The sequence below is a fragment of the Ramularia collo-cygni genome, assembly GCF_900074925.1.
Source record: "Ramularia collo-cygni strain URUG2 genome assembly, contig: RCC_scaffold08, whole genome shotgun sequence".
Lineage (NCBI taxonomy): Eukaryota > Fungi > Ascomycota > Dothideomycetes > Mycosphaerellales > Mycosphaerellaceae > Ramularia > Ramularia collo-cygni.
This window is the reverse complement of record NW_019716262.1, coordinates 224,404-250,606: the sequence shown is the minus strand read 5'-3', so window position 1 is coordinate 250,606 and position 26,203 is coordinate 224,404. Positions and strand designations below refer to the sequence as shown.

General features: G+C 46.8%; 9 protein-coding genes; 6 read left to right on the top strand and 3 right to left on the bottom strand.

Annotated features, from left to right (window-relative positions):
- Positions 1–126: 126 nt before the first annotated feature.
- RCC_05633 (related to gibberellin 20-oxidase) lies at positions 127–1,427 on the top strand (the record flags this gene model as incomplete). XM_023770900.1 has 5 exons in its annotated part: positions 127–793; positions 877–899; positions 987–1,173; positions 1,234–1,333; positions 1,388–1,427. 5 exons carry the CDS (start codon positions 127–129, stop codon positions 1,425–1,427), a joined length of 1,017 nt encoding a protein of 338 aa, XP_023626668.1.
- Positions 1,428–2,610: 1,183 nt separating this feature from the next.
- On the bottom strand, positions 2,611–2,978 carry RCC_05632 (uncharacterized protein; the record flags this gene model as incomplete). XM_023770899.1 has 2 exons in its annotated part: positions 2,611–2,803; positions 2,917–2,978. 2 exons carry the CDS (start codon positions 2,976–2,978, stop codon positions 2,611–2,613), a joined length of 255 nt encoding a protein of 84 aa, XP_023626667.1.
- A 4,029-nt stretch (positions 2,979–7,007) lies between these two features.
- Positions 7,008–8,264, top strand: RCC_05631 (related to arrestin (or S-antigen), N-terminal domain protein; the record flags this gene model as incomplete). Its single annotated transcript, XM_023770898.1, has 1 exon — positions 7,008–8,264. One exon carries the CDS (start codon positions 7,008–7,010, stop codon positions 8,262–8,264), a length of 1,257 nt encoding a protein of 418 aa, XP_023626666.1.
- Positions 8,265–8,798: 534 nt separating this feature from the next.
- On the bottom strand, positions 8,799–10,754 carry RCC_05630 (uncharacterized protein; the record flags this gene model as incomplete). The annotated part of the gene is made up of 1 exon (XM_023770897.1): positions 8,799–10,754. One exon carries the CDS (start codon positions 10,752–10,754, stop codon positions 8,799–8,801), a length of 1,956 nt encoding a protein of 651 aa, XP_023626665.1.
- A 355-nt stretch (positions 10,755–11,109) lies between these two features.
- Positions 11,110–11,492, top strand: RCC_05629 (related to NADH2 dehydrogenase (ubiquinone) 14K chain; the record flags this gene model as incomplete). XM_023770896.1 has 2 exons in its annotated part: positions 11,110–11,143; positions 11,203–11,492. 2 exons carry the CDS (start codon positions 11,110–11,112, stop codon positions 11,490–11,492), a joined length of 324 nt encoding a protein of 107 aa, XP_023626664.1.
- A 339-nt stretch (positions 11,493–11,831) lies between these two features.
- Positions 11,832–13,408, top strand: RCC_05628 (related to UPF0052 domain protein; the record flags this gene model as incomplete). XM_023770895.1 has 3 exons in its annotated part: positions 11,832–12,120; positions 12,176–12,470; positions 12,517–13,408. The coding sequence occupies 3 exons, from the start codon at positions 11,832–11,834 to the stop codon at positions 13,406–13,408; spliced, it is 1,476 nt and encodes a 491-aa protein (XP_023626663.1).
- Positions 13,409–13,758: 350 nt separating this feature from the next.
- On the top strand, positions 13,759–15,014 carry RCC_05627 (related to dehydrogenases and related proteins; the record flags this gene model as incomplete). XM_023770894.1 has 3 exons in its annotated part: positions 13,759–13,791; positions 13,904–14,647; positions 14,703–15,014. The coding sequence occupies 3 exons, from the start codon at positions 13,759–13,761 to the stop codon at positions 15,012–15,014; spliced, it is 1,089 nt and encodes a 362-aa protein (XP_023626662.1).
- Positions 15,015–15,281: 267 nt separating this feature from the next.
- RCC_05626 (uncharacterized protein) lies at positions 15,282–16,137 on the top strand (the record flags this gene model as incomplete). XM_023770893.1 has 2 exons in its annotated part: positions 15,282–15,363; positions 15,416–16,137. 2 exons carry the CDS (start codon positions 15,282–15,284, stop codon positions 16,135–16,137), a joined length of 804 nt encoding a protein of 267 aa, XP_023626661.1.
- Positions 16,138–16,299: 162 nt separating this feature from the next.
- RCC_05625 (related to WD repeat protein) lies at positions 16,300–17,518 on the bottom strand (the record flags this gene model as incomplete). XM_023770892.1 has 2 exons in its annotated part: positions 16,300–17,241; positions 17,303–17,518. 2 exons carry the CDS (start codon positions 17,516–17,518, stop codon positions 16,300–16,302), a joined length of 1,158 nt encoding a protein of 385 aa, XP_023626660.1.
- Positions 17,519–26,203: the final 8,685 nt, after the last annotated feature.

Sequence of the window (26,203 nt, the reverse complement as noted above, 5' to 3'; positions counted from 1 at the left end):
TTCTGCCTATCTTGATGAAATTATCTAAGTCGCTATARTAATACAAGATAGCAACACTTGCTAGCCCTTCTTCTTATTCCAATAGCTTCGCAGCAAAAACGAAACGAAAACGCATCATCAACAAACATGGCATCCAAAGCAGTTGAATCAGCAGTCTCGTCAGACAGCTTGGAAATACCCCTCATCGACTTCGCATCATTTGCTTCTGGAGATGAGGAAACCAAACTCTCCACCGCAAAAGCCATCTTAGAAGGGTTCCAGCGAGCGGGATTCATCTATCTCAAAAACCATGGCATCCCAAAAGATAAGATCAAGACGACCTTTTCCGAGTCTGCAAAGTTCTTCAAACGCCCAGAAGAACAGAAACTTGAAATGGCCTGGACTACACCACAAGCAAACAGAGGCTACTCTCCACCAGGCCGAGAAAAGACGACAGACTCTACAGACCCTGCGGAAATCGCCAAGATYCGTGCCACTGCTGGACCTGACATGAAAGAGAGCTTCGAGATTGGACGAGAGGGAGAGAAAGATCTGCCGAATCACTGGCCGGACTTTGATGAAGAAGGTAAAGTGTTCAAGCAGAGAATGCTCGACTTTCATGATGCTGGCAAAAACTTGCATATGCAAGTAATGCGAGCAATAGCGGTCGGTCTCGGGATCGAAGAGAAGTATTTTGATGAGTACTGTGAGATTGGAGACAACACACTTCGCCTTCTCCACTATCCTTCAGTCAACAGCGATGTGTTTAAAAAGAACGAGCTTACCGTTCGTGCGGGAGCTCACACTGACTATGGTACGTTTTGATCACATTGCTCAAGGAGAAGCAGTGGGTTAGAGGATAGCTTTCATCAAAATACGTGCTGACTGGCAAAATAGGATCGATGACCTTACTTTTCCAAGTAAGTAGTACCTTGCTTGGCTGATCTACTGTCCAGCAGTAGCGCATGACTGTACAAGAGTAGTACGGTGACTGACTGGCAATGTAGGACATGGCGGGCGGTCTCCAAGTGCTATCACCGACAGGAGTCTACGTCAATGCCACACCGATTGAGGACACTATCGTCGTGAATGCCGGGGATCTACTAGCGAGGTGGTCGAATGATACGATCAAGAGCACCAAGCACCGGGTCGTCGAGCCACCTAGCTCCGCAGCAATTCATCCAGCGCGATACAGTGAGTCGTTTGTCTGTGATTGTAGGTATTCGCAAGCTCGATTTGCTGATCGTATGCCAGGCATTGCGTACTTCTGCAACCCGGACTTCTCGAAGTTCATCGATGCCATCCCAGGAACTTTCGATGAAAGCAGGCCCAAAAAGTATAGCGGGATCAACAGGTGAGTTCCCTGGGCTGCAAGTTGTATGATGCATGCAGCTGACAGTGAAAATAGTGGTGACTACTTGGTTCAAAGGCTGTCAGCAACATATTAGACCTTCAGGAGATGACGATTGAGGAAAATCAGTTATGTCGTGAATAAAGAAATATTCAGTGAAAACCAACACATCGGGCACGTCTTGAGATCCTTACAGAGCAGTCAATAATGGCGATTCTCCATTAGATCAAGAGTCTCCGAGTCAATTTTCAATATTCTCGAGACTCTTTTCTCGACACGGCCTCTGTGTTGGTGGCAGAGTCGCTTGCTAGCCTTCTGAGAGACCTTTTGTAGGAACGGAGTGAGGTTGAAGAAACCTCATATCGACTGCTCTAGAGACTTGGTGTGGCCTCCTATCACGTTTACGCGATCGGTGGTGAACTCACGTCCAATGTAGATCGCGCAACGCGTTGCCTCAAGGCCTTTGTCGTTCTTCTCATCGGTGGAAACCCATCCAATGCCCATAATTGCCGCGACCTCTTGACCGCTGGTTGGATCGACGTGAGAACCCTTACCCTGAAATTGGAAGTTCGTGATCATCTTGATGCAGCCCGTCTCGGTTTCAAGGTGTGTCCTGTGCTCTCTAAACTGTCGAAGACTCGAGGCTGATGCACGTTCTGCAAAGACCGAGTCTCCAGCTGGCCCATAGACTCTAACAGCTTCAGTAGCCCGATCTCGTTACCTTCATCGGTGATTGTAATTTTGAATATTTCTGGGATGCTGTTCCACCTATTCCCTATGTTACGGATGTCCGGCTTTCTGCAGCGTACCGAAAAAAGAGCATCAAGATACACCCCAACTCCGACGATGGACCATCGGTGGACTGCCTGATTCTCTCAGCCATAACATGCGTTAGGTGAAGCGAATGTGCGCCATTTTTCGACCACATAAACGCGCAGAAACGATGCCTGACGTTCGCAGTTCCGTGTATTTGCACGACCTCAAGATGCATCGTCTCGGCTCGAGAAGTTGTCTGGAAAAGGACCGGCTCTGCTTGTAGTGAATCGACGACGATGCTCGTGAACAGCTAGTTGTAAGCACAAAAAGAAGGAGCATCGCGGAGAGTTAGACATCTTATCGAACAACACCTTCTTAAGGGTATTGCCGTTCTCGCAGAAAGCACAACATCYTGAACCGCTCCAGGCAGGGCGGAAAGCTTCAATTTCATCGGGCTTTGGGCCTGTGCATACGGAGTCCGGAGTAGGAATGTACAACACGCCAAGACCTTCTTCCTCGCGCAATCATCTGACCCTTTCCGCATGGACTTTTGAAACCACATGCAGCGGGCAGGCTTGTGAGGCGGTGAGAAGGAGTCTGGAGACCATGATGGGGCAGAGCAATTGCCTCGCGCATGAGCCCTGGCTGCTCGGCCAGACCGCTGCGGGCATATGTGTCAACGACTCTACGTTTCGCAATGTCCCGCCGGCATGGCGCCTTTCTCATTGTCTTGCTGTTAGTCAATGCTCCCAACAGTTTGCTCTGCTGCAGCCAAGTATTGGCGGTTCTGCTGAGATGAGTACGCAATGCTTCATGCGTGTCACGCTCACCTCGTGCGCACAAAGGGCAGGCCATACTTCGCGGCGCTGCAGTACAGTATGTACAGGCCCATGCTTCGTGGGAAAAGTACGGAGGTGGCTTGCGACGTCGCCAACCAGAATGCGGGGAATTGTTTAGATCTGCCCGCAGCCGCTGTGCAGCTTGTGGTCGTGAACGTCTTCGGAGCAGGTGGACTACCTGATGTGATCACGGTGATCGGTTAGATCGCATTGAGTCATCACACCCCGCCCGTTGTTGAGCAAACATTAATTCGCGATGCACGTCTGCTGACTCGGGCCGCACAGTGGGWGACGCATGGTCGGTGCTTCGAGAAACGACTTTCTGCGTCGGAGTCCGAGTCCCGGAGTTCGACTGGTGCCGGGAGAGCACAGGCTAGGCTAAGGTAGTGAGATCATGTTGCTAAGCTGAGGAGGCGGTGGTCTGTATTCTACCAACGTCTAGCCCGATTCGGCCAATACGTACCCAGGTAACGGTCGTTATGTGGTGTGAAATGAGCTCTGAAATAGGTTAGCCTTACGTTGTAGTAGGCAACTAGTCGTTAGTAGATTGTAGGTAGAGCTATATTCCACTAACGTGTCGCTCGTATAGCCTCGTATGCGCTAGAGTTAGTAGAGTTAGTAGAGTTCGTAAAATTACTAAGTTAAGTCGATTACCGGTATAAGAGCTACTTTCTTATCTACTACTATAGATTGTTCTTATCGCTGTTTCCTTAGCAAACGTACTGCCCTTACTAGCTCTAATATTACTGCCCTTACTAGCTCTAATATTACTACCCTTAGGTCCTATTGCCCTCGCTACCTACCTTCGTACTATTCGTATCTAATTACTATCTACTATCTACGCTCTTTTAGTAGTGTTTATACGCCTTCGCGACGCTAGTAGTCTCTTACTAGGTCCTATATAGCGAATTGCCTATTAAATTCGATAACCTCCGGAGGTAGTTTATATAGTAATAGAGTTAGTAACTACTATAGGAGCTAGCTCGGCTACGCGGTGGATTTATCGTTAATATTAGTAACCTGTTAAAGGCTCGAGTAGCCGTAGCCGTTTCGAATACGTGTTAGTATTTCGGTAATAAAGTTACGGCTTACTTAAGTAAGAGGGAACTCGTTTATAATTGCTACCGTCGAGGGCGTGTCGAACTTACTAAGCTCTATATTAGTGTCTTTATCTATTAAATAAGCAAGCGTATTATCGACAGCTTTACCGAGCGACTTAGTATTATCGCCGCCGCGCTACTCGGAGATAGTAAGAGCGCTACTTAAGAGCGCCGCTTCGTAGCTATAGGCGAGGGTGTTAATATATTAATTACGCTCCGCCTTCGTAAGCTCTATAACTATAACGTCCGCTTATCGATAGAACGTCTCCTTAAACTACTCGATAATTATATATATTAAAGTGTAGTAATTACGCTCGAGCGGCTAGTGTTAGTATTAGCGCTACTTTTAACGGCTCTCGTCGTTAATACGCTCGCTCGTTCCCTCCGCTACTAGTATATCGCTTTCGTTAATCCGCTACTTACGGTAATAATACGTAGTGTTAATACTAAGGAAGCGGTTAATATACGTAGCGGTTTAAACAGTAGTAAGCTCGTTACCGTCGTAGTAGGCATTAAACTATATATGCTTATACGGCATTCGCTACTCGAACTAGAAGTAGTAGTAGTAACGTAAAGGCGTTTCCTTATCGTACGAGGCCTTAAACCGGAACTACTAAGGTGTGAGGTTCTTAAAGCGCTTCTTACTAAGTCGGTATTGCTCCGTAATCTTCTCTTAAACGTATATAGGTAGTAGCTCGAACTAGCGGTAATATAGACGAGCCTATAGGCTAAGCTTGTCGTTCTTTAGAGCCTTATTAGCGGCGTTGTTATTCTACCGCTTATCCGTTTTAAAGCTCTTAAGCAAGTAACCGGCAATTAAGAAGCTACGCTTAACGAGCATATTACCGCTCTTATAGTTAGAATGCCATCCTTCTACTAGATTAGAGGTGCGTATCTATATTAATAGAGGATTGTCCTTACGGAACTTAGTATACTATATATAAGCGTAGTTAAATAACTATTCGCGGCGTACGTAGCTATATAGCCGGTCGTTTAATCTACCTAGTAGTAAGTTAATAGCTAGCTGTAGTTTAGCCTTAATTTTATCGTCCGTTTCGTAATRTAGCATTAYATACTATAACGCTTAGTTAGTAGCCTTATATCYACCTTTAATAGGRAACTTAGTGCGTATYGTTTAACTAACGTGTCGTTAGTAGAGTAGTAGCTTTACGTTRTCGCCGAAGGCTATACGRAYAGCGTTCTRTTTACTAGATAAGTCGTCCGTAACGGTCTACTATAATATTAAGCCGCTCTCGTTATTACTAGCCTATAATCGTAACGCGCGGAGTCCTTCTATAATAACTACGCTATACTAGCTCTTAATTACTATATAAGTAACCGGCCGAAACGAACCGTTACCGTTACGTACTACGAGGTTAATAAGGAACTACGGTAGGCCGAGTACTTAATACGTAGCGTCTATAATTATAAGAGCTCCGTATTACTTCTAAACTGTTAAACTATCTAGTGTTACAACGACGATTCTACGCCTTAATCTATCCTTCGTTCTAACAGCGAATAGCTAGTAGTATTGTCTAAGGGCACTAGTACGGTTGTCCGCCTTAATAAGCTATATATCTATAGTATCCGCGCCCTTACGGACGTATCGCTTATCTAAGTTATAGTATAGTAATAAACGCCCTTAGTTATAAGCGTGTTAGTACGTTAACTGCTTACCGCTAATATTACTATACTCTTCCTTTAATACGTCTACTATTCGAGAGGCTCGAGGGCTGTTATCTATACGCTTACGTATTAGGTCCTTTAGGAGCTTGTTCGTACGGCGAGAGTTACACTATTCGAGGCTATATAAGTATAGTTCTTTATGCTATCTACGCACTAGTTTAATTAAAACTAGCTTATTATTACCGTTTAGTTAGATTACCGCTAAAAAGGTAACCTTATACGGCTCGAGCAACTAACCGAACGACTTCTTATTCCGCGTACCTATATCGTCCTTATCTACTTAATACGTAGAGCGGCGCTTCTTAATACATTAGTAGTAGAGCTTTTACGTATAATTAGTATCCGTAGGCTCTACCGTCCGTATATAGTTCTATACGTTACTAAGTAGCTTCTAAGCTAGTTTAAAGTCCTCCGGTGTAAGAACAATCTCGCTCTCTAGACGAAAGTACCTATCTCGAAGGAGGGTAATTTCGGATGCTATTATACGTAGGTCTTAGTAGTGTACATAAGTGTGCGTAGGTAGTGTGCGTAGGAAGGATGCAAATCTTAGCACGGATTGTATTTGTTTAGAAAGATTTGTTTTAGTGTACGGACTACTATAAACAATCGAGATCGGCAATTCCGGATAATACCCGAGTTGTTCTACATCCGGCTAGACGTTGGTGGAATACAGACCACCGAGGAGGCAAGCAAGGATGGCGCTGCCGTTAGAGGACAGGCGGAGGGCGTGAAAATTTGATTAGTGTGGAGGAAGAAGTTTGCACAAAGGATGGCGCACGCTAGCGGTGCTCACGTCAAGGAAACGCGTTGCAATGGATGGACTGGAATGGCGCAAAAGGTATTCCATTACTCGACCAGATCCGCTTTTTTTTTCTCATCGGCGCCTTGCAGACTACACTTTTTCTGTGCACGCCCTGTCCGCTCACCACCCACGTGCTCGGGGCARTACTTTACATCATCCCATCCCGTCGTTCGCGGAACATGTTCATCTTCCCCACCGTTCTCTCCTCCCACCGAACCAACTCTTGAACAAAGGCAACCACATACCACAGCACCTCCTCTATCCGGAATAACTCTTTCTCATCGCCAGCCTTCTTACCTTAGCCCAGGCGCTACTGTATCTGATCACCACTTCCCATCTCGCTCCTCCCTGTGACATTCACCGTTATGCCAGGCAGGATCTGGGGATTGCCCGGTTTGGACTTTGGGCGCACCTCTTCCCCTCCTTTGGAACCTGTGAAGACCAAAACAAATTCCACACCAACCAGTCTTGAAGTGCGAAGGCCATCCAACAGCATGGAGCACTTTAAGCGGCCCACCCTGAATCTGGCCAAGAAGCACGGCTCGGACAAGAAGGAGAAAAAAGATCGATCCGTGTCGAAAGACAAGCACGCCGCTGCACGACCGCCCGCGCAGCCAAAGCCGATCAAGATGGATTTGCTCATGGAGTCGCCACCCATTCTCATGCTCGATCCCGCAAACGTATCTTCTGGCGCCTTGATTTCTGGTCGCCTCCAAGTTACCCCACTAGCGGAGGAGTCCATTCTCGAGAGCATCACAATGTTTCTTGAATGCACCACAACGACTAAACGGCCCGTCCAGGAACGGTGTCGCGAGTGCATGACCCAAGTTAAGGATTTGTACGAATGGAAGTTCCTTGCCAAACCAAAGTTCTTTACTGCCGAGGAAGGCGTGCAAGAGCTACCATTTTCGCACCTCATCCCGGGACATCTCCCTGCAACGACACACGGGACCATTGGATCGATCGACTACTCGCTCCACGTACGAGCTCGTTCGTCCGATGGTCAGGAAGTTGAGTTCCGCCGGAATTTGGTTATCAACCGAGCTCTCCGCGCCGGCAATGAGAAGAGCAGCATCCGTGTATTCCCACCTACGAACCTCTCTCTGCACGTTACAATGCCCAACGTTGTCCACCCTATCGGCGAATTTCCAGTCACTTGCCGCATGACGGGAATCACCACCAAGCGTGAAGACACACAGACTCGCTGGAAGCTCAGAAAACTCACATGGCGCGTAGAAGAGCAGGAAACTGCCATCTCTCCAGCCTGCCCTGCCCACACAGCCAAAGTAGGAGGCGAAGGAAAGGGCGTTCAACACGAACACACGCGAGATATTGGAATGGACGAGGTGAAAAGCGGCTGGAAGACCGATTATTCCGACGGAGTGGTCGAGGGGGAATTCGTCTGCAGCATGAACCCTTCCAGCAAACCTCAATGTGGCGTGGAATCGCAGAGTGGGTTGAAGATCAAGCACAATCTGATTCTCGAGCTCGTCATTGGCGAGGAGTGGGCTCCCAACAAAAAGCCCGACAGCGCCACTCCAACCGGAGCGGCACGGGTGCTGCGCACGCAGTTCTCTTTGCACGTGACGGAGAGATCGGGTATGGGAATTGCATGGGATGACGAACAGCCACCAATGTATGAGGATGTGCCGGACAGCCCGCCGCATTACCAGAATGAGAGAACGATTGTCATGGACTATGACAGTGCAGACCTGCACGAAGACATTGAGGGCTTAGTCTTGTCACCTTGAGCGAACACTGTCAGAAGCACGTCGATTTAATATGGAGCATGGTCTAGCGAGCGGAGTTTGGAGGCGCGGTAACAAAGATACCCCTATTCTGCGGAAGATTCATAAAAGCATTGGGAGGAATTAATAGCAGATTTGCATGGCGTACAACAGTAGCGAAAATTTATCACTCAACTAAGCTTAGTTTGTTCAGTTGATGCGGCGCTCATTGATCTATAATACCCGCCTTGGTAGAGATGCTGTCATGTCAAGCTCGAGCACGTCTCGTAGTCGAACAGGGATTCCTATGCTGCGAAACGCCGCGCCAACCGCTTGGCCTCTAGTAAGATACGCGAGACGGGGAAGGCGCTCGGATCGATAATACCTTAGGTGGACTGCATCTATGAACTCTAGAATATTCCATGGTGGGGTGATCCGTTATTGTCACCTCTGCTCATTGACACTGCGCGGTGAGAGACAAATCGAGATATGGAGCTACGGAGAGTATGTGGTAGTCAGTCTTAGACGATATCCAAAAACACATGGCCATGAACCCCTCTAATCTCTGTCCTTGGCTCTCTCCTTTTCCCGACTCCGTTCTCTAGGCTTCTCTCGCTCACGATCCCGACTTCGACTGCGATCCCTTCTTGCAGTCGTGTCGCCGCGACCAGGAATATATCGATCGGCGTCAGCGATTCTAGGTCTTTCTTCCCATCGTCGTGGCCGATCTCTTTCCCTCGTTCGATCCCGGTCACGGTCACGATCACGGTCCCGATCTCTATCCCGCTCACGACTACGACTGCGCTCACGAGGTCGATCCGCTTCACTGTCCTTTCTCGTCGTAGATGCGGTGGCTGCAGGAGCCGCAGTAGTAGCACCTCCAGGAACCCAGCGGTCAATTCCGGGTGGACTCCGGCTTCGATCGCGACCCACCCTGTCTCTGTCGCGTCTCCGCGGAGGACTCGGATCACGATCTCTGAATCTTCGTGGTGGTGAGCGCGAGCGAGAGCGATAGCTCCGGCGAGGTGGACTTCGGCTATCATCGCGACGACGAGGCGCACGACTTTTATCGCGACGAGGAGCCCTGCTATCGTCACGTCGAGGCGGACGACTGTCACGCCGTGGTGGGCGATAGGTGCCTCTGCTGTCGTCTCGGGGAGGACGCTCGACAACTTCGCCTTCTTCGCCTCTGCTACGGGCACGAGAACGCGCTCTGCCTCCTCTCTCCCTCTCCCTCTCCCGCTCTCGAGGCCTATCGCGGTCTCCACCGCCCAGGCGAGATTTCCATGCTTCTCGCTCAGTGCTGATGTCACGGTAAAGGTGGTCTCGTCGGTCTCGGGGATCACGGCGGTCATCAGGTGAGCGCGCCAGTCTCCTGCTGCTGCTATATGCAGAACGAGCAGGCGATGGTGACCTAGCGCGCGACGGCCGGCGGCGTGAGTCGGCGGCGGCGGGGCCAGTTGGCGCGGAAGCAAGAGGGTCGGGCTTCTTCAGTGTCAAAGAAGTTGGCAGCAGTCCTTGGACACGCATCTGGTCTTTGCCCTGGCTGGCTCGTGGTCCTGTCGGGTGTCGAGATGTTCGCGGCGGCGGCTCCATGCTCTCACTTCGCTCCAGCTCTGGACGGCGTGCTCTTTCTGCCATGGCCTCGCCTTCTCGCAACAGCAGATCCAAAGCCTCCTGCTCTAATCGCTTCTGCTCACGCTCCGCCCTCTCCTTTGCTCGTTTGTCACGCTCCTCCTGCAGTGCTTTTTCCCGTTCCTCGAGCTCTTTCTTTTGCTTCTCCCGGTCCTCATTGAATTTCTGGATCCGCTCGCGTTCACGCTCCTTCTCCGCTGTCTTCCACGCTTCTCGCTCTGCCCGCCGTTTCTGCTCCCGCTGCAGGCGCTCCGTCTCCTTTTGGAGTGCCTCCTGCTTCTTCCGTAATCCATCAAGCTCCTTCTTTTTCCGTTCCGCAGCCTCTTGTCGCTTCTTTTTCTTCTCATCATCGATGTGCTTCTGAGCACGATCTCGCCGGCGTTGCTCAGCCTCGATCGCATACTGCTCCTCGCTTCTCGTGCCCCGCTTAAGCTCATCTTCTGCAGCCTCATCGCCTATTTCCTTCCTTCGAATGTCACGCAGTGCTTGCTCGGCACTCGATACGTACTGGTCAATGTAGGCATCGATGTCCTTTTCAGTCTTTCCATACACGTCGGCCCGCGCGGCTGCGCCTTCTAGCAAGGCAGCGGCAATGCGACGATCCGGCTTGAGGTATTTCATGGAATCGCGCTYAATCTCGTTTGTGGTGAACGTGCGTAGTGAAGCCTCGAACATGCCGCGCTGAGCGCTCTCGTTGTATTGTTGAAATGCTTTTTTGCGCAACGCGTCGAACTCGCCCTTTTTCTTGAACGTGTGTAGCATGCCATCGATTGAGGCGCGTTGTGTCGAGGACAGAGGCAACTCCGAGACCTTTGGTTTCTTGCGCGGTGGTAACTCGAATTCGCCTGTGCCGGACATGGCGACATCGAGAGATGCCATGATTTCGACGTTTGTGGAGAGCATCAAGATGGAGATGGAAGGTGGAAGGTCGCGTGAGGATAATGAAGCTGATGACGGTCCGTCCCATCAATTTTGGTTGCGAGTGTCACGAGCTTGTATTGGAAGGCATCTCGCTGACTTAGACAAGAACCACTCAAGACATTGAACCTGAGATCGCCTTGTCCGCACTCTCGCACTTCTGACCACTTCACACCTGACCGAGCGCGTGATCAGTGTCCAACACACGCTTCCACGTATCGCGTGCACCTTCCCATAATACAGGGCAGGATCCCTTGGACACCGCGCGCATATCCTACCGAATCCAGCACGCATCTACCCACACAACACCGCCAACATGGTCAACAAGATTCTGTTCTGGTCAGGCTTCGGTATGCGAGCTATCATTCGCGATGGATTTATGTAGTCCCGACAAACTAACGCCGTATAGGCATGGCTGTGCGATTCTGGCAGCTCGGCATTGAAATGCGACCCTTCTTCCAGCGCGAGAACTGGATCATTTACCCCATATACGGCAGTCTCGGTGCGTCATTTGGCTACTGGCTGCAAGGAGTGGAGGATAAGCAGATGCGATATCTTGGAGAGACACGACAGAGGTTGATTGAGAAGCGGCAACGGCGTGCGGAGAGGGAGGGTGGATTGAATGCTGGTTCCGATGCGCAGAAGAATGGAGATGGGCTATTCGCAACTCAGGCGGCAAGCGAGAGGGCTTCAGCGTAGAGGGCAATTTGGTGCTGGTGTGAGAGGGATRAAGGACAGGAGGTGGAGAGGACGGATTGGTGCAATGATGATGGTGGCTATGAACGTTGCGGAATGTCCTCGAACAGCATCTCCGACCTCTGTAGCATGTATGTCACGCGCGTGTAATGCTCATTGAGACGGTCTCATACTGCGATATGAGTCTACACCACTCGAAGCCTGTATATACGTGCGGTAACTCTCTAAAATGGACATGCCGTCAGAGCCCGCCCCTTCACTCGTCGCTTCCACTTAAAACGTCTTCTGGAAGTGAAAAATGCATGCCTCAACTTGTAGTTGTAGCTAGACGGACATTACAGAATGACGACGACGAGCACTGCTCAGGACTTCGCCAATGGCTTCCAAGCGTCGTCACTCAGAGGTCCCGCTGCTACTGCCCCTACCACGCCAAATCCTCCGCGTTCCCCGGCTCTCCCTGCGTCACCTCGCAACGGCATCGTCGTCTTCTCCGGAGGCAGCGCGGCTAACAACCTTGTCGATGTCTTCAACCACGTCCGAGAGGCAAATAATACGACTCTCGCCTATGCAATTCCAATATCCGACAATGGGGGCTCATCCAGCGAGCTTATTCGTGTCTTCGGCGGGCCAGGTAAGACAGAGCCCAGCAACGATCGCGTCCTACCATTTCTAATACCACCTTTCAGGCATCGGAGACGTGAGATCCCGCCTTGTCAGGTTGATTCCACAAGATGGAGAAGAGGCGAGGGCGATGAGGCATTTCTTCAACCATCGCCTGCCCAAGTCATATGCACCTGCGAGAGCAGAATGGCTTGACCTGGTCGAGGCCATCCATCCACTCTGGACAGGCATTTCCTCGCCAAAGAGAGAGCTGATACGCAGCTTTCTAAACTTCATCAACCTGGAGATGGTCAAGCGTTCAAGGCCGACAAGTCGGTTTGATTTCTCAGGAGCAAGCATCGGCAACCTTTTTCTGACGGGGTAAGGTTCGGATTCTCTTCTGTAAGCCCACGCTAACATATGACAGTGCTCGTCTCTTCACGGGATCCTTCGAAGCGGCCATCGAACTTGTCTCGAGCATTTGCAACATTCCCACCACAACATCCATCCTTCCCGTTTTGAACACAAACTTCGCTCATCACATTGCAGCCGGTCTGGCTGATGGCACAGTCATCATAGGCCAGAACGACATCTCACATCCAAGTGCACCTGCCGCTTCAGCCAAACTTCAGGTGCTCGGGCAAACGGGGCCTGACGATGATGAACACGACAAGATTGAAGATGCAAACATGCCTGGGACACTCCTCACCCTTCGTAAGCCAGCCTTGGACTTTWCCAAGACGGAGGAAGAGCCCCTTCCTTCCAGGATTGAGAGACTGTGGTACATCAATCCCTACGGACAGGAGATCAAGATACCTGCCAATCCGCGAGTACTAGATGCATTGAGATCTTCGTCGGTGGTGATTTACAGTATAGGCTCTCTATTCACCTCCATCATACCCTCGTTGGTCCTCAAAGGCGTCGGTGACACCATTGCATCACCTTTCATCAGAAGTAAGATACTGATCTTGAATGGGACACTCGACCGCGAGACTGGACCTCCTGAGCACTCCTATACGGCCATGGACTTTGTCGCTGCGATAGCGAACGCTTGTTGCGAGAGTCAAGGGTTACCACGGCCTCAAATGAGCGAGTATTGGGCGTACGTGACCCATGTCGTTCACATTGACGGGCCAACCTCGCCGAAGATGGATCGAAATGCTTTCCTCGGTATTGGGATTGAGACCATGCGGGTATATGGCCAAAGCGGAAAGGGAGGGAGGTACGAAGCAAAAGCCCTGACGCAGGCGCTGGAAGCTATCATAGGAAGAAAAGATCCACGAGGAGACAAGACGCGAAGGAATACGGTTGTGACCTAATATCTGCTTCCGCTACAATGCTTCTGTCTCGATGCCAGGGAGTTCTGTGTGGGAATTACGCGTCTGCAGAGAGCCAGCTTCTTTTCCCACACGGCCAATGTTCTGAGCTTGCATGCCCGTAGTGGACTCCAGAACAACCTTGGAAGCGGCTGGCTGCATCGGTCCTTCTCCGGCGGCGTTTGGTAAGTTAGTAGGAGCGGCCCCGCAGAAACAGGCAGTTGCCCCGCCGAGCTCTCAAAGTTCAAACCTGGGGAGGGCAACTCACGGTGAAATTTCCGTGCAATTGGTAGGTATTTGGAGTGATCGGAATTCATCAAGTTCAAGTACCTACTCGCAACACACTTTCCACCATGGCTTCCCCCAAGATCTTCAACGTTGCCGTAGTAAGTGTTTCTTCTTGCTTAGCACTTGAGATGTTTTGTCTCAGGGATGCTGCTCTACACAATCATAGCACAGTTCTCCGCCATCGACAGTACGATCTAACGGTAACGCCAGGTCGGTTACGGCTTGTCCGCGAAAGTCTTCCATATCCCATTGATTCTCGCCCTTCCAGAGAGTTTCAAACTGTATGGCGTCGTCCAACGCTCGCCCAAAACTGACGATGATGCCTCCAAAGATCACGCTGGAATCATGAGCTGGAGATCCGTGGATGAAGTTTACGCGGATCCAAAAGTTGATGTTGTGATCATCACCTCAATCCCAGAGACGCATTTCGATATGTGCAAAAAGTCCCTGGAAGCAGGGAAGAACGTTGTGGTTGAGAAACCTTTTGTCCCGACCTCGGAAGAGGCCACTTCCTTGATTGAGATTGCAAAGAAGAGTGGGAAAGTTCTCACAGTCTACCAGAACCGTCGCTGGGACGCGGACTTTGTAACTCTCCGTAAAATCATKAGCGAAGGTCACCTGGGCGAGATATCGGAATTTGAGACTCATTTTGATCGTCACAGGCCCAACGCACCAGCTGAGAGCTGGAAGATTGTTGATAAGCCTGCTCATGGGAGTCTATATGATCTGGGTAGTCATCTTGTTGATCAGGTGTACTCCACATTTGGCAAACCACAGAAGATTACTGGATTCATTGGTATCTCAAGAAAAGGGGTCAGCGAAGGCGCGGAAGACTCTCACACAGTGCTCTTGCATTATGAGAAGATGCTGGTCACTGTAAAGTCGGCTGTTATCAGTCCTGAGGAGGAGYAGCTGAGATTTTGGGTCAGAGGAACGAAAGGCAGCTTCAAGAAGGTCAGTCCCAGCAGCAACCCAAATCATCTGAAGACAGCACTTACAATTGAAATAGTTCCACCTCGATCCTCAAGAAGATCAGCTCCGGCTACATGGCATTACTCCTGGCCATAATCAGTTTGGCATCGAGCCTGAGTCTCATCACGGCGCTCTCACCACTGTTGAATATGAGAAGGCCAAACCCATTCGCAAGACGTATCCCACCATCACACCTCCCCCCACATATGTAGAGTACTACCGCGTTCTCGCGAAAACTCTGCGCGGTGAGGGACCCGTTCCCGTAGCGGCTGAAGATGCTCGCGATGTTCTGCGTATCCTCGAGCAAGCGGTGCTGAGCTCGAAGGAAGAGAGGACTGTTGTAGCTTAGGCTGGAGTCGAGATTCTCTCGCGGATCTCATCAGCTACTTATCCAATCATCGATAACTCTATGAGATCATGCTTCCGTGGCTTTTCGAAAGTGGCATCTGAGGCAGGTCCACCGCGAAAGACCTTTGGCCTTGCCTTGTGAATCGTACATGCCCGCTGGTGCCCGTTGCTCACATCCTTTCTTCCCGGCTACTACTTCTCACAAACGACACACCCGTACTTCTCATCAACAACATATCCTTAAAGCCGGTATTGATATCATTTCATCATGGCCGCGAGCACCGATGACTCCACTTCAGCGAGCTCCACAGCATACTTCTCGATCTTGAGAGAGGACCATCGACTGCTGAGTAAATACTCACATGAAATCCTTTTCTGATCTTTGCTGAACAGTAATATCAGGCCTTGCTCCCGAGGTCCTCGAGGGCTTGCTGGCTGCACAGCCCGGCATCAATGCTGCTGAAGTCCTATTCAAAGAGATGGAGTTTTTCTGCGATCAGGTGGACAACAGAAATGGCTTTTCTCGCTACAGGATTAACATGAACTACGTGGACCGACCGATTCCGGAGCGATTTCACCTGGACGCCGAAGTGCTGGCCTCATTTCCTGGCGGGACGCTCATGGCGGTGGAGTTACTCACGAAGAGATTCTTCCACTCGGCCTTCATTTTCCGTGGCGTGACCCAATATGCACACAATGGCTTAAGGTTGCCTCCTGGATTCGTGAAGCACCGCAACAGATTCGACCAGTCGCTTGAGCAGATAATCCTCCGTCATCTCAAAGACAATAGGTATGCCTGGGTCGGTAGGGAAGAGATCATGATAAAGGTCAAGGCTTGCCGGGTGCCCGAAAATCTCGCCAGATACAAAGTTGAGCACCCTGAACGAACCAGAGGTGTCCAGTTMTTGCTCCGCAAAGACGTTTTCCCACAGAGCGTGCACTTGCTGAAAGAATTGCACTCGCGAGAGTATGCAGAAATTGTGGTGGAATTCGTTGCAGACCATACGCTCCCAGACTTCCCGCAGGAGCTGAGATACATGATCCAGGAATTGCTCTACTCCAAGAGCTTCTTGGTTTCAAAGGGCGTTTGGCGAAACGACGTTCGGCGAAAGGGAGCAAGATAGGAGAAGACGCGGGGTTCGAGATGTGTGCTACACCTGTACTGTAGCTGGAAGAGAGACCGGCAATCTCAATTGAAGAAATTGCTCCGCGTGGCTTTGTCCTTCGATATACTCACTGGGAGCCTGGAGCGTGCTATGGTCCGTAGATTGCAAGAGAGACTCCAATCAATCTTCACCATCCATCAGCTCGGCCAACTCTGCCTCTTCTTCCGCAGTCAGCATTCCCTCCTTCTTTTCGTTGCTCTCATCCTTGACCATGCCGTTCATTTCTTGCTCCCGCTCTTCAACGAACTTTGCCATCTCCACTCTCTCCAAACTCCACTGCCTTACTGTTCCGTCGATTCCAACACTCACAACACCTCTTCCACCCACAGCTGGTACCAATGCAGTGACTTCTTCGTAATGGCCACTGTAAGTGCAGACACACTTCCCACTCGCAACATCCCAGACCCGTACCTCCTCATCCCGACATGCCGTGACCACAAGTCCCAAATCCTCAAAAGGCAGCACGTCTCGTACAAAGTCTGGATGTTGAAGAGTCGTATCCGCCTCCCAATCCCGATCCCGAACAAGATACTTGGCAGTGAAATCTGCCGAAGCGGTCCACAAGCCCGAACCGTCGGCATCCCAATGCAGAGCATAGATGGAAGTCTCATGCGGACGTATGGGACCTGAAAGAGACTCTGACAGCTCGTGGGCAGAGTCAAGGCTAATGTGCCAACGTCTAATCTCTCGATCTGAGCTCGCGCTGAAGAGAGTGAAGCTGTCCGATTCTTGGGATAGAGGATCAATGGTCAAGTGTTGTAAGGCTTTGGTATGGCCTTTGAGTTTGTGGAGTTGTTTGCCTGTGGTGGGATCCCAGACTATAATGTTTGCATCTGCGCCGCCGGAGATGAGGATGGGTTTGCCGGCTAGTGAGGCAGGGAGGAGAGTCTTGATGAAATCTGAGTGACCTGTGAGTTTCTGTACTTCTGATGGTTTGTCCAGTGGAATGCAGTAGATTGTCTTGTCCCAAGAGCCGGTGAAGAGGGTTTTGGTTATAGGGCAGATTGCAAGGCTGGTCAGGGGTGCGGCGCTTCCGTTGAAGATACGTTCTACTTTGCCGGCCTATGGTAGTTATAATATCAGTACGATTCGAGATATTTGGGAGTTGATGGCCTGGTCATACCTCGAGCTTGACTCGCTTCACTTCCCCTGCTGCTTCTGCAACAAACACGGTCGGTATCGCTGTGCTGCCGAATATATCTGCGTGTGCTGCAAGGACTTTTGACGAGATCTTGATTGGTTTTCCGTGCTTGTTCTTTGCTTTGGCCTCTTTTCGGGAAGTCGTTTCCAGAGCAGCAGATGTCTGAAAGAAGTGACCGGCATCGTTGGACTTTGACATTTTGCAACGTGTAGGTAGTACTTTGTGTTTGCGGATATCGCCTCGTCTGGGAGATCGATCAAACAATCTCTCACACACTCAGCTCGCAGCTTTCAGTCGTGTTTCTGGCTATTTGTCGGCGTTGAATTGTGTGTATCCGGAATATAGCTCCCAATTTGATGATTGATGTTGATCTGAGGTCAATTGATGCGCTTTTGAGTTCGTCTTTTCTCGGCTTTGAGAAAGATAAAAATTAAGGAGCTCTAGATGTACTAACGTTTCAAAACCTTAAATCCGAAATCCTAATACCTATCCCTATTCGCACTATATTCGTCGTACTACTCGCGACAAATACTAGGTAGTTATACTTAATATAAGTAAGTATATACTAAAAGGGCTTCTTAGTATTATCTTCGGTTAGATAGCTAATTCGTATAATGCTTATAGAGATATCGTCTAATTAATACGTTATAAAGCTAGTTTAGAACGACCGTATATTAAATATCGTACGAACGCGAACGTCTATACGAATAAGACTCGAATACCGTAAGGGTAGAATATATTAAGAGGTATCTATCGTATAATATTAAATAAATACGTAGGGCGGAAGCGGTCTTTAACGATTAAAGGGCGTAGCGAGTAGATAGTACCGAATATATAGCAAATATATAGCAAATATATATATACGCCTAATACCGTATTAGCGAGCTATATACTAAAGTAGTATATATATATAAGGACTCTTTTCTTTATCTAAAACCCTCTTCCTTATACCCCCGGTTATAAGAGTATAATCCGGTTACGGTTAGAGGCTAGTAGAGGGGGGGCTTTACTAGTTCGGTAGCTATACGCTATAGGCTAGAGAGGCGTATATTATAATAAAGTAATTAATAGCGAGAAATAAATAGGGCGCTAGTAGCGAGCGACTATATAGTACTATACGAATTAAGTAGCCTTCCCCTAGCGAAGATTTATTAATAACGGCTTAATAGCGCGAGTCTTCTACTTCTTCCTCTTCGGTAGCGACGGTAATACCTCCGCCTTTACTACTACCGCTATAGCTTTATTATTAAGCCCTTTAATATTATTAAGCCCTTTAATATTACTAAGCCCTTTAATATTAAATCCTTTAATATTATTAAGCCCTCTAATATCTACTAATACTTAAATATTATTACTTAGGGGGTCTTCCTCCTCGTTCTTAATCGTATTTACTACGGTACTCGTAGGACTAGTCGTAGTAAGATCGAGTAGCTCTAGTAGTCGTAAAGAATTAAGGATGCGTGTTTGCTATAAGCCCTTCTTAACTAGACAAAGTTTAAATAGTAGCCCTAGCTCTAGCTTAATCGGAGTAGAATTCGTAGTAGTATTCGTAGTAGTATTCGAAGTAGCATTCGGCTTATAAAACTTCTTTACTAGACTCGATGCCGGAGTGTCCTCTACGCCTCTTAAAGGCGGTAACTTTTTCGCCGTATCTTCGTAGCCTTTTAAAGTACTACTTATCTAAAACATAGCGATAACGAACTCGTACTATATTACCTATCCCTTCGGCTTTAACGAAGTAAATAGTAATAGCTTCTTATTTAGCGAGTCCTCCGCGAGTATAGATTTACTAATAAAWAACGGTATATTAGTCTCTAAGTCGAAGCTAGTAATAAGACGTATATTATAGAAGTCTACTACGTTTCGAAGGCCTCCTATTATAGAGCTTATACGGTTAAGTAAGAACTTAAGTAGGCTCTATCTACTTTTATTAAAGCGATCCTCCGTCTAACTATCCCTTACCTCGTAAATAGCTATAAGATCTTTATATTACCTTCCGCCGCCCCTAGCTACCTTAATATATTAAGTAAACACTTTCGTAGTTAACTATATTTACGTACTATTCGTTAGTAGCTTTAGCTTACGCTTCGAAGGTAAGGAGCTAGTAATACTAGAGGAGCTAGTCGATAGTAGCCTTACTAATAACGGACGGCTACTAGCGGAGTATTAACTATAAATAAGAGCTAACGGCATCCGGTATTATTTAGCTACGTTTGGTAGAGAATTAAAAGTAGTATACGTACGAGCGGTACCCCTTACTATAGTCGTAGGTATAATCGTAGCTATACTCGGGCCTAACGGTACGGCCGTAGAAGCTCTCTCTATACGCCTAAGATTAWCCGCGTTTAGATAAAGGGCATTAAGCGTAGTCGCTATATATCGCTTTATAGTTTATACTAGAGTTCGGATAGAACTTTCCCTATATTAGCATTTTCTAGCTCCTCCTTATACGTTTAGTCGTATACGTATTCGTAGGTATAGTTAACGGTAGGTAGGGGTTTAGTTCGAGATACGAGGGAAAAGTCCTATATAGTAGATCTCGGAGCTAACTATAGATATAACTATATACTATGCTTAGTAGCAATTTATAGTTTAATAGTTACCGTTAGTAGTAAGGGTAGGAAATTATTATTAGCATTATTAGAGTAGAATAGCGAATTAAAAGCTATAATCCGAGTCGTAGCGCAAATGCTATACGAATAGGCTTTTTAAGTTTTATACGGGGTATTTACGGTAATAATAAATAAGGCCGTATCCCCGTAAAGCGCGCTATTATATACTACGTACTACTATATACCGCGTACTACGCTATAACGAAATAGACGAAATAGATAAGGTTATCGTAAATACGGGGGGCCGTCCGCTTCTTAAAGTAGACGATATACGCCTATTTATAGAACTATGCGTTTATACTAGTATTTAAGTATAGCGAATTATTAACGACTTACGTACTACTTATAACCTCGAGCTCTCGCGTACTATACTCTAAAGGCGTATATAGTCGTAAGGTATTCGCGTATACCGATCCCCTATATAGAATATACCGCTACTACGATAACGCATTATATACGCCTTTTACGTTCTTCGCCTTACCGATAAGGATATCTATACTATACTTTTAATCGATAGCTTTAACGTAGGCCCTCGAGCGCTTACGAAGATACGTAAGGATATAGGCCTATATAAAAGGATTAAAGCCGAGAATTAGCTATTAGCTAAGGCCGAGATATATATTATACTATAAGATAAGTGTTAGGGAATAGCCTACGGTACCGCTATAGTACCGTAAGGGTACGATATAAGGACTATAGAGGTACGCCGACGTCGGCGCCTTAGCGAAAGTCCTATACTTAGCTATCTCTACCTCTATAGATTCCTTTCTCTCTCTAGGCAATATCGTATATTATAAATTAACTACTATATTAAGACTACCTGTTTATATACTCCCTTATAATAAGCTAGATAAGAGGGATATCTTAAACTTTAGACGGCGGATACTTTACGAAGACATTCGTAGCTACTATAATATTATTAGTCGTAATAGGCTCTATAAAGTATTAGAAGTTCTTAATCTTAAAGGGGTATAAGAGCGGCGAATAAGGTAGCGACTATACGCGAGTACCCTATTAATAGTAAAGGGGCTAAACTACGTATAGTCGATAGATACCTATTATAAGCTAGAGTACTTTAGTATTTAAGTATACGGCGCCGTTAATATGTTTTCTAGGAAAGTTACTTAGATATACGTTAGTATTACCGGCCGTACGTAGTTATCTATCTAGGCCTAATATATTAAAACTACGGAAGTATTAGGAATAATATATATAATAAACAAAGCTACGAGTAGACTACGAGTAGCTACTAATGCTTTTTCGGCTACTCTTAGACCTATAATTCTTTAGACTAATCGAGGCGCCGAGACTCGCTATATTACGGATATACATCTTTCTCTCTAGCGAGCGACGTATATAGGCCTAAAGGTAGGTTTTTAGCGAATAGCTACTCGAATATATAGCAAATAAATAACCGTAACTATAAGGGTGTAAAAATGTAGCAATGTATCGACTACCTTCGATTACTCGATTAGAGATAAGACTAATTCTTATAGGTCGATAATACGCGGTKCGCGAGGAAGTAGGAGTCGCTTCGCCTACGCTAAGCCGGCTTCGCGGAAGCTTTCCTATTCCTCCTTTAACGTAGCTATACGCTACGGTTAACCTTAGTCTATAACTGCTTATAAGGTAGGCTTTACCTAGCCCTTATAGTAACTTTAGGAGCTATCTTTCGAGAGCTACTTTCGCTACGGAACTAGTAAAATAAACTAGCGTATCGAGTCTTAGTAGGGAAAGTTAAAGGCTAGTATAAACTAGTAGCGTAACTACTTTATAGAGCTCTATAATAGGAGCTTGTTTATAAAGGGAAATAAGAGTAATCGTATTACGCTACTCTTTATATATATACTAATTATGCGCTATATTATAGCGTACTTTATAGTCCTTTAGAATAATTACTATATCTAGAAGTAGAACAATCGACCGTATACTATTAGTAGTAACGTCTATATACTTTATTACTACCTAGAGCTATCCGGTGCGTTTACTTAATAGGGGATTAAACTACCGCTAGAGCTACTACTACTAATACACGAAAATGTCCGTAGCTTTAATATAGATAAGTTCCTTCTACCGGAGACGATAGATTAGTATTACTAAACCTATATAGAGTTTATCGATTATAATAGCGAGGTTTCTAGTTTAGCGGTTAATTAGAATAACGATCGAGTGCATATTATAGCCTATTAATACCTACGAATAGTACTACGAACGTACTTTAGTAATAGGTTCGATTTAAGAGAGAGCTAAAAGCCCCTTATAACTACTTACTAGCGACCGGATCTATATAACGAATAGATACGCGAGTAAGGTAATAAGAATAAGTTCGAGGGGCTACCGCTATTTAATAAGGGGCTACTTATACTATAAGAGGGTAGTAGAGTTAATTTTTTTAAGAAGCAATAACCGTAAGTAGATAATAAGGTATAAGGGCCGTATAAGAGCCCTTGCAATAACAGGATTAATAGAGGTAGCTAGATTAACTAACCTTAGAGAAGGGAGTGTAATATAACCTAACTACTTAGCGTAGGCTTAGCGCATATATAACTCCTACGCACAGCGCATATTTAACCTATAAGAATTAGTCTTATCTCTAATCGAGTAATTATAGGTGTCTAATACATTACTACATCTTTACCCTTATAATTCTAATTCTTCTTCCTCTCTAAGGGTAGCGATCTATTAGATCCTAACGAAATAGCCCCTAGGCGCGCCGCCCGCGAAGCGACTACTCCCGAGTAGCGCTACAAAGAAGAACGCGTCGAAGAACTCCCTAACTATAGAGATGTCGAAGAAGTCGCTACCGTAGAGCTTATATAGCCTACTCTAGACGAAGATACGATAGATTACGGAGAAAACGAACGCGATAAGGAAGAGACGGCTAATAAGATAATCTAGCGCCTCGAAGGCGAGAAGTAGGCTCTATAGCAGCAAGAGACGATTCGCTAACTTTAGTTAGAAGTCTAATAAATAAAGCGTAATCGTAACCGCGCCGACGTAGGCGTAGCTACTACTATATCCCGTCGCGGCGTGCCTACGCGCCTCTTATATAAGGAAGATCCGGATACTATAAGCACCTCGAGTTTAAGCGTAGCGTATACGCGTAGCGGAGTAGGCGTAAGACCTAAGATAAAGGATCCTAAACTATTCTTAGGGGATTCTATTAAAGAGGTACGCGAATTCCTACGCTAACTTAAGATAATCTTCGCTAATACTACTACTAGCCTAGAGAGTAACTATAATAAGGTCCTCTATAGCGTTATATAGCTAGGAGGAGACGCCGCGGAGTCGTAGTATAACGAGYACGATATCGAGGCGCTTACGCCGAGCTATACGTAGGAGGATTTCTAATCGTTCGTACGTAATACCGTCGGGGACCCTACGAACCGCGCGCTTAGCGTTACGCTTAAGTACGAAAGGGTTCGATAGAGCTAGGATTAAACGGTAAAGCAATTCGCCCTTAAACTAGAAGTGCTAGAGAGTTAACTAGACTACACGTAAGCGTAGCTCGTRCGTTAGTTCCTCGCTAAGCTAAGACTAGCTCTCCGTTAGGAGATTATTAAGTTATACTCTATACCTATAATAAGGGTAGAGATAGTAGCGCTAATAAGGCGCATTAAAGTAGCCGATAAGGGTACGAGCGTATAGCTTACGGGTACTAAGCGCGGTAATTATAAGTCTTAGGACTATAACCGTAGTAGTAGCAGACTACGTAAGAATACCTATAATCGTAATAAGGAACGTAAACCTAAGTCTAACCGTAGTAGCGAGTAGCCTTTACGTAAGCGTAAAGAAGGCGCCTATTTAGACCTAAAGTGCTCTAACTATAGCCGCACCGGCTATACTAATAAGACATATTAGGCTAAAGGCGGCGGCGTAGAAGGCTAAGGGCCGAGTAATACGCGGAGTAAGGTTACCGTAGTCGTTACGGAAAAAGTAAAGGACTCCGAGAAAAAGCTTAAACTCTAAGTCTAAAGCTATTAAGCAAGGTCGAYATGCAYCTAGCGCGCTACTAGCGCGGCGTAGTCGAAACGAAGGTAGGACTAATATAGGTCGACYACCTACTAGACGATATAGCCGATATTAACGTTATATCGAGAGAGTTCGTACTTCGAGCCGGCTTACTAGCGAGAGTAGATAYGCTATTACTATCTACATCCTCCTTTACCGGAGAACTAGGTTACTACTACGGAGCGCACGCTATACGTCTACGTATTATAGACTCGGAAGGAGTCGAACGAATAATAGAAGCAACCTTCTATATATACGAAACTCCGAAGCCCGAACTAATATTAGGCCGCCCCTAGCGACGTATATAACGTGTAATCGTCGATAGCGCTACGGATACGTAGCGCTTTAGTAAACTAAACTCTAGTCGAATTAAGGTTATTAATCTATAGGAGTTTTACCGTAAGATGTAGGGTAAGCACGTAAGGGTTCTCGTAGTAAGCGTATTACGTACTAGCGAAATCCTTAGTAAGTCCGAACTTCCGGAGGAGTTTAAGGCATATTACGATATATTCTTTCCTACGGATAAGGCGAGGCGTAAGCTCCCCGACGACGTAGAGTACGCTATCGATTTAGAGCTAGGTAAGAAGCCGCCCTTTAAACCTCTCTATTATTAGTCTCCGAAAGAGCTAGCGTAGCTATAGGAGTATATTACTAAAGCGACTAAGAACGATTAGATCGAGCTTAGCGAAAGCGAGGCGGGTACGCCTATCCTGTTCGTTCCGAAAAAGGATAGCTTACTACGCTTAYATATAGACTATCGCGGCTTAAACGAAATYACGATTAAGAACCGCTATCTACTTCCCTTAATTAGCGAGACGCTTAATCGACTTAGGGGCAACGCATTCTTTACTAGCTTAGACCTCTCGGCTRCGTATTATCGCATTAAGATTAAGGCTAGCGATCGCTAGAAGACTGYGTTTCGCACGCGTTACGGACACTTCTAATATAAGGTTATGCCTTTTAGATTGTACAACGTACTAGCGACTTTTTAAGGATATATTAACCGAGCCTTATCGGGGCTAGTCGATATAATCTACGTCGTTTACTTAGATAACATTCTTATCTATAGCAAAGACCGAGCGCAATACTAGYRTAACGTATACGCCGTACTCGATAGGCTAAGGAAGTTCTAACTTTACTACAACTTTAAGAAGTGTAGTTTCTTCTAAGATTTAGTCGATTTTCTCGGCTTYRTAGTTACTACGTAAGGCGTTAYRATAGACCTACGTAGGGTAGACGYAGTCGCYRAGTAGCCTCGGCTAGAAACCCTTAAGGATATATAAGTACTCCTTAGATTTACTAACTTCTATAGGCGGTTTATTTAGTAGTACTTACRTATTATAAGGCCCTTAACCGACCTATCGAAGGGAGCTATTAAAGGYAGGAAGCTAGGGAAGATCCCTTARRGCGCTAGCRAARAGAATRCGCTAAGCTAGCTTAAGGAAGCCTTTTAGTTAGCCCTACTACTAAGGCACTATAACCCTACGCTTCGCCTACGAGTCGAAACMGAYRTATCGGACTTCGCGCTTACGGGCATCCTCTTATAGCAGTTTAAGGACAAATAGTAGCATCCTATTACTTTTTAGTTACGGAAGATAATTCCGGCCGAATGYAATTACGAGACCTACGATAAAGAGCTACTTATAGTAGTAAGTACGTTTAAGTAGTAGCGCCCGTACCTCGATAGCGCTACGTATACGATTTAAGTAATCGTCGACTATACTAACCTTAAAGCTTTTATAACGATAAAACAGTTAGTCGGTCGATAGGCACGATAGGCGGTTTAATTAGCGCCCTTCGACTTTACTATCGAATATCGCGTAGGGATAAAGAACCCTATAGATAGTCCGAGTAGGCGTAGCGACTACGAAACGAGTACGACGGAGTCGTCTTAGTATATAAGCATACTATTACCTATACTATAAAGCAAACTTTAGAACTAGCARTCTAATAAAGCTCTTCGAAGCGAGCTAGAGCCCTCTATTAGAAGAGTAAGAGCTATATACTACGCGATTAAGTATAAGGGATTACTACCTACTAGAGCATACGACGAGCTTTCGCTACTTAGGCGTATTATAGCCGTCCTAGTAGCTATAGACTTAGCCCTTAGAAATATTCTAGACCTAATACTCGGTTACGCTAAAGCACTAGTAAACGTAGACGCGGATGCTTCGAGTATACGCGACGCGGCTAGGGAGAAGGGCGAGTACGAAGGCTACATTATTAAGGATAGAATATTATTCTACGGCGATGCCCTATA